General features: G+C 50.1%; 1 protein-coding gene across 4 annotated transcripts in view; it reads left to right on the top strand.

Moving 5' to 3' along the window:
• The window catches only part of SMARCA4 (SWI/SNF related, matrix associated, actin dependent regulator of chromatin, subfamily a, member 4), an 88,145-nt gene that overhangs the window by 37,435 nt on the left and 38,676 nt on the right, over positions 1-12,034 (top strand). For all 4 annotated transcript variants that reach the window (XM_012556130.2, XM_004378330.2, XM_004378329.2 and 1 more), the window contains exons 16-18: positions 7,083-7,149; positions 8,452-8,562; positions 11,220-11,462. In XM_012556130.2, coding sequence (XP_012411584.1) covers positions 7,083-7,149; positions 8,452-8,562; positions 11,220-11,462 — 421 coding nt within the window. The remainder of the gene's footprint in view (positions 1-7,082; positions 7,150-8,451; positions 8,563-11,219; positions 11,463-12,034) is intronic.

The following is a 12,034-nucleotide window of genomic DNA, read 5'->3' as shown; positions in this document are numbered from 1 at the left end:
GTTTGTTTCTTGCTTCTACCTTCCCTTCCTCATGGTGATGTAAAATAGGTGACTTCAGGAATAGGTCTTCACTGAGAGAACCATTTCCTGGTGTGGCAGACAGTCCAGGCCCTGCAGACGTCCTCACCTCCTCCCTCGTGGTCAGACATGAGCTGCTGTTGCGCCTGCCTATGCTCTTTCTCCCTGCCCTCCACTGGCTGAAATACTTTCTTCTGTCAGGAGCTGGAGGTTCCCTCTCACTCCTATGCACGTCCCCCTCCCCAATATCTTCCCTGCTCCTCTTCACCCACAGTTAGATGTTGGCGACCACAGCCCCCTCCAGTCCTCCCTTTTCTTTCCTTTCACCACGAGTGTCTTGCACTCCCTTCACCTCCTCCGACCCCTGAGCCACGACGTCCATCTCCACTGAAACAGCTCTCTCCACGGTGTTGTTCTGCAGCCGTTTGTCTTTATTTTTCTTTTCATTTTGAAATGATTTCAGACTTATAAAAATTGCACATATAGTAGAAAGAATTCCTATATACAATTCACCCAACTTTCTAAGTCTTTGATAATCCCAGGACAATGTTCAAAACCAGGAAATTAACATTGAGGTCATACTGTTAACTGACCTGGAGACGTTATTCGAACGTCCGTTTTCCTTCGGCCTTTTGCATTTGATGATCATGTGTCCTTCATCGCCTCCAGTCTGTGTCCTTCACGATCTGATACTTTTGAATCCTGGTCAGGTATTGGGGTGACTGTCCCTCAGTTCGGGTTTGTCTGATGTGTCCTCGAAATCCTGGGTATGAGTTTTTGGCAAGACCCCCAGGAGCAATGCTGTGTCCCTGGTGCCTCACATCAGGGGTTACGGGTTGCCCACAGGCCCGTCACTAGGGAGGTTGACTTTGGTGACATGTTTGCCAGGTATCCCCACTGTAAACCTAAGCGTTTTCCTTTGTTACTAAAAAGTATCTTGTGGGAAGGCACTTAGAAACTATGTAAATATCCCATTTCCAATGTATGGAGTCTTGCCTGAAATGATAATTACTGTGGTGGCTGCCAAATAATCTTTCCTTCTGCATTTATTAATTGGAATTCTGCTGTAAGAAAGAGCTATCCCTTCTCTCTTTACTCATTCGTTCTTTCATTCATTTCAGTATGGAGTTGTGGATCCTGTCATTTTTGAAGTTGTTGCTTGAGTTGTTCCATGTTTGGCCGGGGGAGGCTCTTCAGGTGATTTTCTGTATCCTTTCGACATGTCCGTGTCATTTTTCTGTGGTGGTCTTTTATTTTAGAACAGTCTTGGGTTTACAGAAAAGTTGCAGAGATAGTACAGAGAGTTCACATACGCACTTCAGCTAACTTCTTGGAAGGTGAACATCTTACCTTACCATGGTACGTTTGTCACCTAATGTAACTAAGAAATTAACTTTGGTCTATTACTGTTAATGTAAGCCAGACTTTATTCAGATTTCCCCAGTTTTTCCCAAATGTCCTTTTTCTGCTCCAGGATCTCATCCAGGATCCCTCATTGCATTTGGAGCCCTGGTGGCACAGTGGTTATGAGCTCGGCTGCTAACCAAAAGGTCAGCAGTTTGAATCCACCAGCCGCTCCTTGGAAACCCTGTGGGACAGTTCTACTCTGTCCTATAGGGGTTGCTGTGAGTCGGAATCAACTTGATGGCAACGGGTTTGGTTTTTTGAGGGGGTTTCATTGCATTTAGTTATCATGTCTCCATAGCCTTCTCTGGTCTGTGTCAGTTCCGTAGACTTTCCATATTTTTGATGACCTGGACACTGTTGAGGAGTGCTGGTCAGGTATTTTGTAGGATGTCCCTCAACCTGAGTTTGTCTGATGTTTTTCTCACGGTTAGGCTGCTGTCAGGGGAGGAAGACCACAGAGGTGAGGTGCAGTCTCATCCCATCGCATCAAGGGGTACATGCTCTCAACATGATCTGTTGCTCTTGATGTTGACCTTGATCACCTGCCTGAAGTAGTATGAAGTTACTCTTTTTGCCCCCTTTTCATCCTATACTTTTGAGAAAAAAGTCACTAAGCTCATCCCACACGCAGGAGTGAGGAGGTAAGCTCTACCTCCTTGAAGGAGGAGCAGCTACATAAATTAGTTGGAATTCTTCTGTATGGAAGGTTTGTCTCTTCTCCTCCATTTAGTAATTTAGTCAGTCATTTCTTTATAACAGTATGAACCAGTGGATATTTATTTTATACTTTGGGTTGCACTCCAGTATTGCTTTATTTGTATTGTTCAGATCCTTCCAGTACTGGCCACTGGAAGCTCATTTAGTTAGCTTCGTGCCTTTGATATGCCCCCATCATGGCAGGTTTTTGAACATGTTTTTACTTTCTGCGCTTAAAGGTGCTCCAGGCTCATCTTGCATGTTTCCTGCCCCAGCCCTAGAATCAACCATGTCGCCAAGGAGCCTTGGTTTCTCTTATTGGAGAATGGTATTGGAAACCAAGATCTGAGCACTAGATATGGTTGTTGCTATTCAGGTATCATTGCTTCTGGGCCTCCTCGGCAGGCAGAGATGAGAACAGATGTGTGTATGTACATACGTATGTATGTATCCTAACCCATGCATACATACATATCTAAAGTTAATCTTATGTCTGGTCCTCTGTATCTGTATTAAGTTGTTGTTGTTGTTAGTTGCCCCCATATGACAGAGTAGAATTGCCCCACAGGGTTTTCTAGGCTGTAATCCTAATGGCAGCAGATCGCTAGGTCTTTCTCCTTTGGAGCAACTTGATGGGTTCAAACTGCCAACCTTTCAGTTAACAGTTGAGCACTTAACCAGGGCTCCTTCTGTCTTAAGCTAACCACGAGTTAATACTGATGTCTCCTACTCTAATCCAGTACCAGGTGGTTCATTCTAGGACTTCCCGCCTTGCTTATCTGTAGCCTCCCTCTCCAACAATGGGAAAGCTGGCTCCTGTGACCCTCCATCCATTTACTTACTTGTTCAGTCCCAGAAAACATGGACAGCAGTTTCAGAATTGCTGACCTGCACCTGATGAGAAGCAACTTTAACAACTAGAGTTCAGGGCTTATGTATTGTTCCTTCCGTCTGTAGCCTTACAGTTTCCAGTCAAAACACCATTTCCAAAGTTAATTAGGTCCACTCCTGTCCCCCTGCCCCACTTCAGTGAGGTTCTGCTGTACAGTCATCTTCAGCCTTTTGACACCCAATCCGCCCACTCCCCACCCCCACCTCTAAGTCTCCAGTCTGTCTAATGGCATCTGCTCCAGGCCAGAAGAGCTGCCTGTGCCCTAGCGGGCATCTGCAGAGCACAAGTGTCCGTGTCCCCTCCCGTCCCCCCGGGACTTGCTGCTTTCGGCCATGAGCTCGTGTGTCCAGCTTCCTCTGGACCTCTGTCTCCTCAGCCTCCCTCATGACTCCCTCTCCTGGCTCTTTTCCTCTCCGCCTTGATGGCTCCTCCCACACCTCTTTGTGCCCTGACTTTCCCCCATCACTCCCTACTGGCCATTTCTTTTTTTTTTTTTTTTTTTTTTTTTTTTTGTGCTTTAAGTGAAAGTTTACAGTTCAAGTTAGTGCCTCATATAAAAATTTATACACACATTGCTATGTGACCCTAGTTGCTCTCCCTGTAATGTGACAGCACACTCCTCCTTTCTACCCTGGATTTCCCCTGACCATTCAACCACCTTCTGTCCCTTTCTGCCTTCTCATCGCACCTCCAGACAAGAGCTGCCCGTTTAGACTCATGTACGTACTTGAGCTAAGAAGCACTGTCTTCAGGAGTATCATTTTATGTCCCATAGTCCAGTCTAATCTTTGTCTGAAGAGTTGTCTTCGGGAATGATTTCAGTTCTGGTCTAACAGAGAGTCCGGGGGCCATGGCTTCTGGAGTCCCTCCAGTCTCAGACCATTAAGTCTGGTCTTTTTACTAGAATTGAGTTCTGCACCCCACTTCTCTCCTGCTCTGTCAGGGTGGTCCTTGGTGGTAGCCAGGCACCGTTTAGGTCTTCTGGTCTCAGGATGATGGAGTTTCTGGTTTATGTGGCCCTTTCTGTCTCTTGGGCTAATATTTTTCTTGTGTCTTTCGTGTTCTTTATTTTCTTTGCTCCAGGTGGCTTGGGACCAATTGCTGTATCTTAGATGGCTGCTTGCTAGAAGACCCCAGATGCCACTCACCAAAGTGGGATGCAGAACATTTTCATGATAAACTTTGTTACGCCAGTTGACCTAGATGTCCCCTGAAACCATGGTCCCCAGACCCTTGCCCCTGCTACTCTGTTCTTTGAAGTGTTTGGTTGTATTCAGGGAACTTCTTAGCTTTTGGTTTAGTCCAATTGTGTTGACTTCCCCTGTATTGTGTGTTGTCCTTCCCTTCACCTAAGATAATTCTTAGCTACTATCTAGTTAGTGAATACCCCTCTCCCTCCCTCCTCACCCTCGTAACCATCAAAGAATGTTTTTTTCTGGGTTTAAGCCATTTCTTGAGTTCTTATAATAGTTGTCTCATACAATATTTGTCCTTTTGTGACTAATTTCACTCAGCATAATTCCTTCCAGATTCATCCATGTTATGAGATGTTTCACAGATTCATTGTTTATCATTGCATAGTATTCCATTGTGTGAATATACCATAATTTGTTTATCCATTAGTCCATCGATGGGCACCTGGGTTGTTGCCATCTTTTTGCTATCGTGAACAGTGCTGCAGTGAACATGGATGTGCATATATCTTATTCATATGTTGGCTCTTATTTCTCTAGGATATATTCCAAGGAGCAGGATTGCTGGATCATATGATACTTCTATTTCTAGCTTTTTAAGGAAGCGCCGAATCGATTTGCAAGGTGGTTGTACCATTTTACATTCCCACCAACAGTGTATGAGTGTTCCAGTCTCTCCACAACCTCTCTGGCATTTATTATTTTGTGTGTTTTGGATTAGTGCTAGCCTTGTTGGGGTGAGATGGTATTTCGTTGTAGTTTTGATTTGCATTTCTCTAATGGCTAATGATCGTGAGCATTTCCTCACGTTTCTGTCTCCTGAATGTCTTCTTTGGTGAAGTGCCTGTTCATATCCTTTGTCTAATTTTTAATTGGATTATTTGTCTTTTTGTTGTTGAGGTTTCGCAGTATCTTGTAGATTCTAGAGATTAGACACTGATTGGATTTGTTGTAACCAAAACTGTTTTCCCAGTCTGTAAGTTGTCTTTTGACTCTTTTGGTGAAGTCTTTTGATGAGCGTGTTTGATTTTTAGGAGCTCCCAGTTATCTAGTTTCTTCTCTGGTGCTTGTGCATTATTACTTATGGTTTGTATTCTGCTAATGCCGTGTATTAGGGCTCCTAGCATTGTCCCTCCTTTTTCTTCCATGGTCTTTATCGTTTTCAATTTGATATTTAGATCTTTGATCCATTTTGAGTTAGTTTTTGTGCATCGTGTGAGGTATGGAACTTGTTTCATTTTTTTGCAGATGGATATCCAGTTATGCCCCTACTGGCCGTTTCTGAGTGGTTACCTCTCAGGGAGCCTTTGGTTACGTGTGACAGAGACCTGACCTCAGTGACTGAACCAAGGAGGGCTGCAGCTATTACGTAAGGAGCTGCCCAGAGCCAGGCCCTCGGCAGGTTCGGTGGCTACAAGGTGCCATCAGGAACCCAGGCCGTTTTCTACTCAGTCATCCTCAGTGACTCCTGCCCTTGTGCTTCATGCCTTGTGGTTGCGGGATGGCTCTGCTGCCTCTGTCATCTCATCTAGGGTCCCAGAATGATGGTCAGGACAAAGGGCCACAAGCACATACAGCAGCTGAGTCTGCACCCCTCCCCCACAGGCCCCTGTAAAGAGCTTTTCCCAGCTTTCACCACAGCAAGTTGAGCTTATGTCTCCTTGGCTCGGATTGCATCTGCCTGGTTGGCCTTGGGTTTTAAGGTGGGCACAGCACCACCCTCCATGGCACTTCTTGGAGGGAGGAGTTGGGTGAGCCATGAGCATTCTCTGCCTCTCAGGCTTCAAGTCCTGTCTTCCCTCCCAGTCCAGACTTTTTGGGTGGATTCCTGCCCCCACTGAAACTTGATGTGTCCCATTCTGAAAGTATTTCTCCCCAAACTTGCCCCCTTTGTGCACTTGGCTTTATTGTCGCTCTCACTCTCTGCTGAGGCTCCAGTCCCATAGTCCATGTGACGCATCCCTTCCTTGTCACCTGCGTTCCGCCTGCAGCCATATCCTGTTGGTTCCCATCTCCCTCCACCCTCGTCTACTGTATTCACCCCACGGAGGTGAGGCCTGGAGACCTCACTCATGCCTGACCCTACTCCTCCAATACCCCGCCTGTCAGTTCCCTTCCCTCTCTACCCTCGTCCACCGTACTTACCCCATGGACGTGCAGCCTGGAGGCCTCACTCACGCCTGACCCCACTCCTCCAGTCCCTTGCCTGTTGGCTCCTGTCTCTCTCTCCACCCTCGTCCACCGTGCTCACCCCATGGAGGTGCAGCCCCAAGGCCTTGTTCTACTCCTCCAGTTCTTCACCTTAATTCAGCTGGTCTCCCCTGCACACTGTTGTCTTACTGGTCAGGAACCTTCAGTGGCTGCCAGTTTCATTTCGAGGAAACAAAAAGAACCTTTGGTGTCTCCTCTGTCTAGGTCTCCACAGCACGGTTGTTTACTGAAATGAGGCCCTGGGTGTCTGTGTTTTCTGGGCAGCAGGTCCACAGCTTATCGCATATTCTCCAAGGGGCCCGTGACTCCAAGATGGTGATGGGGACTGGTCTCAAAAGTCCCTCCACGGGGTCCGACACTTTCCATCTGGTCAGCTCCTGGTCAGTCTAGGTTCCTTCTCATCCTAGAACTGTTTATGGACCCTCTGCCACATCTTTGTGTGTCCTGACTCCCACCTGGTGCCTCCTCTGCTCGCCCAAATCCCGAGGGCCCTCTGAGGCAGGGCTTCCGATGTCCTCGCTAGCCTCCCTTCCTGCACTGTGCCACCATGGAGATGGCCACTTCCTCTGCCAGCTCTGAGAGCAGCGCCCTCGCTGGTGCTAGTTTTAATGACGCTCTGTTGGGGAGTGAATGGAACTTGACTGTCTCGTCCTTGTTTCCACCAGAACACTGTCAAACTGGGCGTACGAATTCGACAAGTGGGCCCCCTCTGTGGTGAAGGTGTCCTACAAGGTAGGTTACAGCCTGACGGCCTGCTTTCATTCATTCATTACAGGTGGGAGAGTGGAGAAGAGCGATAGGTAAAGACAGGGAAATAAACGTGCCTTGATAATAGGAGCCTATGTGGGTGTCTTTTATACACACGGAGCCATATTACTAATGCAAGTTTGGGATCACTTATTTGATTTATTTGGGAGTGAATGTTTATTTTTAAAATTAAGTTGTGGACTTGGTTTCCTGGAACATGCTGCCATTAATGCTTTCCCAGTATGCTGACATTAATGCTTTCCCTGGAAGCCTTTATTATTCACATGTGAGCTTTGCTTCGGACTTGTTTGTGTTCAATGGTTTAATGAATGTGCACCATGGGCTGCTGTGTGACAGGCCAGCTTCAGGGCCCGGGGAAACCGGGGAGACGTGGGCCCTGTGCCAGGCCTGCTCCAAGTGCCACAGCGAGATCACTGCCACGCTGTGAAGTGAGGACTTTGTTTCTGTGGTGCTGGCGAGGGGGCTGAGGCACAGAGGCTGAGTGACGTCTAAGCTCACGCAGCTACTCTGTGGCAGAGCCTGGGTTTCGAACCAGGCTGCTGTGCCCCCAGGTGCAGGCTCTCCCCTGCGCTGTGACGCCCTCCAGCCCGGTGACGGGGCAGAGAGTGTCCAGGCAGAGGGAACAGCATGCACAGGGCCTGGAGAGGATGGAGAACTTGACGGGGTTGAGGAGCCAAAAGCAGTCGGGCTGCAGGAGTTTCAGAGACTGAACAAAACCCAGTCTGTCTGGAATGTGAGCCTGGAGCAGGTGCGGGACCAGATCCTGGGGCCCGGTCCTGGGTCAGGCATTTGGACTTGGGGAGAGGCGGCAGAGGAGCCGGGAGGAGGCTGGAGCTGCTCTCAGCTAGTAGGTGTGGGGCCTGCACTCAGGCTGGTGTAGATGGGGGCACAGTGGGGACATCAGGGAGAGGCCATGGCTTCTAGCGTGGGGCCTGAGATGAGACCTGGGAAGAGGAGGAGAGCTGACTGGGTGACCAGCTGGTCGGACACAAGAGTGGGCCCTGTGCTGGTGCAGGTAGCACAGCTTCCCAAGGCCCACGCTCCTCTTTTCCCATTCCTGCGTCTAAAGTGCCTACAGCTTCCCCTCCCTGCCGCGGTCACTCTCCATGTCGGGGTCAGTGCTCTCCACACCAGCTTAAGGAGGACGAGCCTTCTCCCCCCATCTCCAGCTGGCTGCTGGGGTGCCTCGTCTGCACCGTCCCTAGCTTCTCCTGGCCGTCCCAGTGCGAGGAGGCTGAGGCTGGGTGTGTCTTCTCCCCTTCGCAGGGCTCACCAGCAGCAAGACGTGCTTTTGTCCCTCAGCTCCGAAGCGGAAAGTTCAACGTCTTGCTGACGACGTACGAGTACATCATCAAAGATAAGCACATCCTCGCCAAGGTAGCGTGTCCTGTGCTGTCAGGGCCGTGTTGCCACCTGGCCCACGATTGTTGTTGATTTGTGACTTAGGAGACTCCATGTGTGACAAAGTAGAACTGTGCTTTATAGGGCTTTCTTGGCTGTAATCTTTACGGAAGCAGATTGCCAGGCCTGTTTCTTCTGTGGTGCCACTGGCTGGGTTTGAACCGCCAGCCTTTTGGTTACTAGCCAGGTATAAACCATTTGCGCCACCCGGGGACCTTACTGGCCCATGACTGTGATGCGTCTGTCACACTGCCTGTCTTCTCCACGGCCCCTTTCAAGTGTATCTCGGTGCATCTGCACGTGCGTAAAAGCACAGCTGCGGTTTGTGTGTGAGAGGCCTCCCACCCCTGTCAAGGGCGCCTGTGTGTCCAGGCTGACCTTGGCTCTGCCTCCAGGCTGGCCCTGGGTTGGCAGGGCTGGGTGGGACCAGGCTTCTACCACCACAGACCACAGAAAGCAAGCCCATGAGGTTTGCGATTCATCATTTGGGGGAGCTGAAGTACTCAGGGTCTGAGCACTCTAGGTGGGTTCTTCATGGTCCGCTGGCCTTGGGCTGCTGAGTTGGGGTATTCCCCTGGGGCCATACGGTCCTGGAAACCTTTTAGGTGACATCATTGTGAAGGCGGCTCTAGACTGTTTAGTTTGGCCACCAGTGAGCCACTGAGAATATACCATTACCCAGAATCCAGAGATAAACAGATGCGGTCCTTGCAAACAAAAAGCTTATAGCCTGACTTGGGAGGGATTGAGGTGGAAGATGATACTCATGGAGCCTCTAGCCATCCAGTGGAATGGATGTTGAACGGTCGTTTTTGACCCAGGGTCAGAGATGTTTACAAGTTACAGCACCTCTCAGCACACGTTCATGATATCGGGCGTGCTCTATTGGATGCTTTCTGTGCATCCCTGAGCCTCGGAGGAGGGACTGGGTTATTCCCATCCTATAGATGAGGAGGGAAGGAGCCCTTGTGGTGCGGTGGTTAAGAGCTTGGCTGCTAACCAAAAGGTGGCAGTTCGAATCTACCAGATGCTCCTTGGAAACTCTATGGGGTGGTTCTCTTCTGTCCTATAGGGTCGCTATGAGTTGGAATTGACTCGACGGCAATGGGTTTGTTTGTTTGTTTGTTTTTGGTATAGAAGAGGAAAGGAGCCCTGGTGGCACAATGATTAAATGCTTGCCTGCTGACTGAAAGGCCAGAGGTTCGAACCCACCAGCTGCTCTGTGGGAGAAAGATAATGGCAGTCTGCTCCCGTAGATTACAGCCTTGAAAACCCTGTGGGGCAATTCTACTCTGTCCTACAGGATCACTGCGAGTCGGAATCAACTCGAGGGCAACATGTAATAGTGAGGAAACTGAGGCAGACTGTCACTGTCAGACGTGTATTGCGGGTGCCTCTTCTGTGGGTCACCCCTTGTGTCTCAGCGCACAAGGAGGCCCATCCCCAGCCCACGCACGGAGGCTTTTCTTGGCACGTGCTCATCTGGCAGCTGCTTTGGGTTATTGTAGCTCTGAGTGATGGGGCCTTCACTGTGGCAGATGGCTGCCGCACCCCCCCCCCACCCGGGTCAGCCCTGCTCTCTGGGTCCCAGGCATCATGCGTGGATGGCCTCCAGCCTCAGTGTCCCAGGAGGATGTGTTGTCCCGATAGCACGGAGGTGGAAGCTGAAGCACAGAGCCATTGGGAGGCTCGTTGTGGCCACATGGAAACTTAAACCAGATTTAAGCCTGGGGTTCCTGTGTACAGAGCTCACGCTCATGGACACTTGGCCATTGACAGGCTCTAGGGAGGCTGGGGAGTGAAAGGGCATGGCCTGCCCTGTGAGTCTCACCCTGACCCCTGTGTGTGACGCTCCTCTGCCTTTACAAGTGCCCATTGCTGAACCAAGCCCCTGAAACTCCCAGCCAGAGGGCGTCTAGTCGGTAAGATTGTTTGGGGTTTCCTGTGCTGTATACGAGCATGGAGTCACTGGGTGGCGCGGATGGTTAAGGCTTAACTGACTTTTGGTTGGCAGTTCAGATCCACCCAGACGTGCCTTGGAAGAAAGGCCTGGCAATCTGCTTCCCCAAAATCACAGCGATTAAAACCTCTGACACACGAGGTCGCCATGAGTCGTAATCAACTTGACGGCAACGGGTTTGGTGCTGGAATATACTGGGAAAAACAAAAAAAAAACAACAAAAACAAAAAACCAAACCTGTTGCCATCAAGTCAGTTCCGACTCATAGCACCCCTAGAGGACAGAGTATAACTGCCCCATAGGGTTTCCAAGGAGCAACTGGTAGATTCGAATGCTGACCTTTTGGTTTGCAGCCATAGCTCTTAACCACTGTGCCAAACCAAAGTACTTTTTTGCAACTTGCTTTTTTCACTTAACAGGATGTCACACCATGTTTTCATGCCATTGTGTCTGTATTTACTCCACTCTTTATGCGCTGAGCCAGCCGCGGGTTGGTGGACATGCCCACATTCTCCACCTCGGCGTGGTCTTCCCTTGGAGCCTTTCTGGTTAATTGTGGCGATGCGTCTCTATCTCAAGTGTAGAAGCAGCATCTCTAAGGGAGTCTCCCTCGGAGCTGGTGGGGAGCCCCGCTGCCCCTCCTCCCCTGACATGCCTGCTCGTGGGCCCGCAGATCCGTTGGAAGTACATGATCGTCGACGAAGGCCACCGCATGAAGAACCACCACTGCAAGCTGACCCAGGTCCTCAACACGCACTACGTGGCCCCCCGCCGCCTGCTGCTGACAGGCACACCACTGCAGAACAAGCTCCCCGAGCTCTGGGCGCTGCTCAACTTCCTGCTGCCCACCATCTTCAAGAGCTGCAGCACCTTTGAGCAGTGGTTCAACGCACCCTTTGCCATGACTGGAGAGAAGGTGCGTGTGCAATGGCCGGCCACATGGCGGTGGGGGACCGGAAGTGGCTGCCATGGTCGTCTGCCCTGGGAATCCCTGTGGACCTTCCACAGAGGCAGCTACGTCTATGTTGACAGCTCTGGGCTCAGCTGGCTTCCCTTGGTCAGCGGGTGTTGAGTGCCCACCACAGCCGGGCCAGGATACACTAGATGCCAGAGATACGGTGGTGAAAGTAGATTCATCCGCGTTCCCTGGAGAAAGGGACCCCTGGAGCCAGAGGCTGGAAAAGCCGGAAGGCCTCCAGAGGCAGAGGGCAGGAGTCATGGGGGTGGACACCTGGGGACTCGGTGCTTCCCTGACCCGGCAGTCCGGGGACAGTGAGGAGGGAGAGTGCAGGGAGCAGCTGTGGGTCGAGTGGCCTGTTGATACCCCAGGAGAGTCCAGGGCTTACGCTAAAGGCAGCAGGAAGCTTGGGAAGTTTCATGGAAGTAAGCAGGATGGCCAGATTTTGTTTTCTTTAGGGTTTTGTTTTTTTAATTAAAATAGTTTATTGTGTTTTCAGTGAGAGTTTACACTGCAACTTAGATTTCCGT

This window comes from Trichechus manatus, unplaced genomic scaffold (assembly GCF_000243295.1).
Source record: "Trichechus manatus latirostris isolate Lorelei unplaced genomic scaffold, TriManLat1.0 scaffold00057, whole genome shotgun sequence".
NCBI classification, from domain to species: domain Eukaryota; kingdom Metazoa; phylum Chordata; class Mammalia; order Sirenia; family Trichechidae; genus Trichechus; species Trichechus manatus.
Note: the sequence above shows the minus strand (reverse complement) of the source record. Positions and strands in the feature narration are given on the sequence as shown.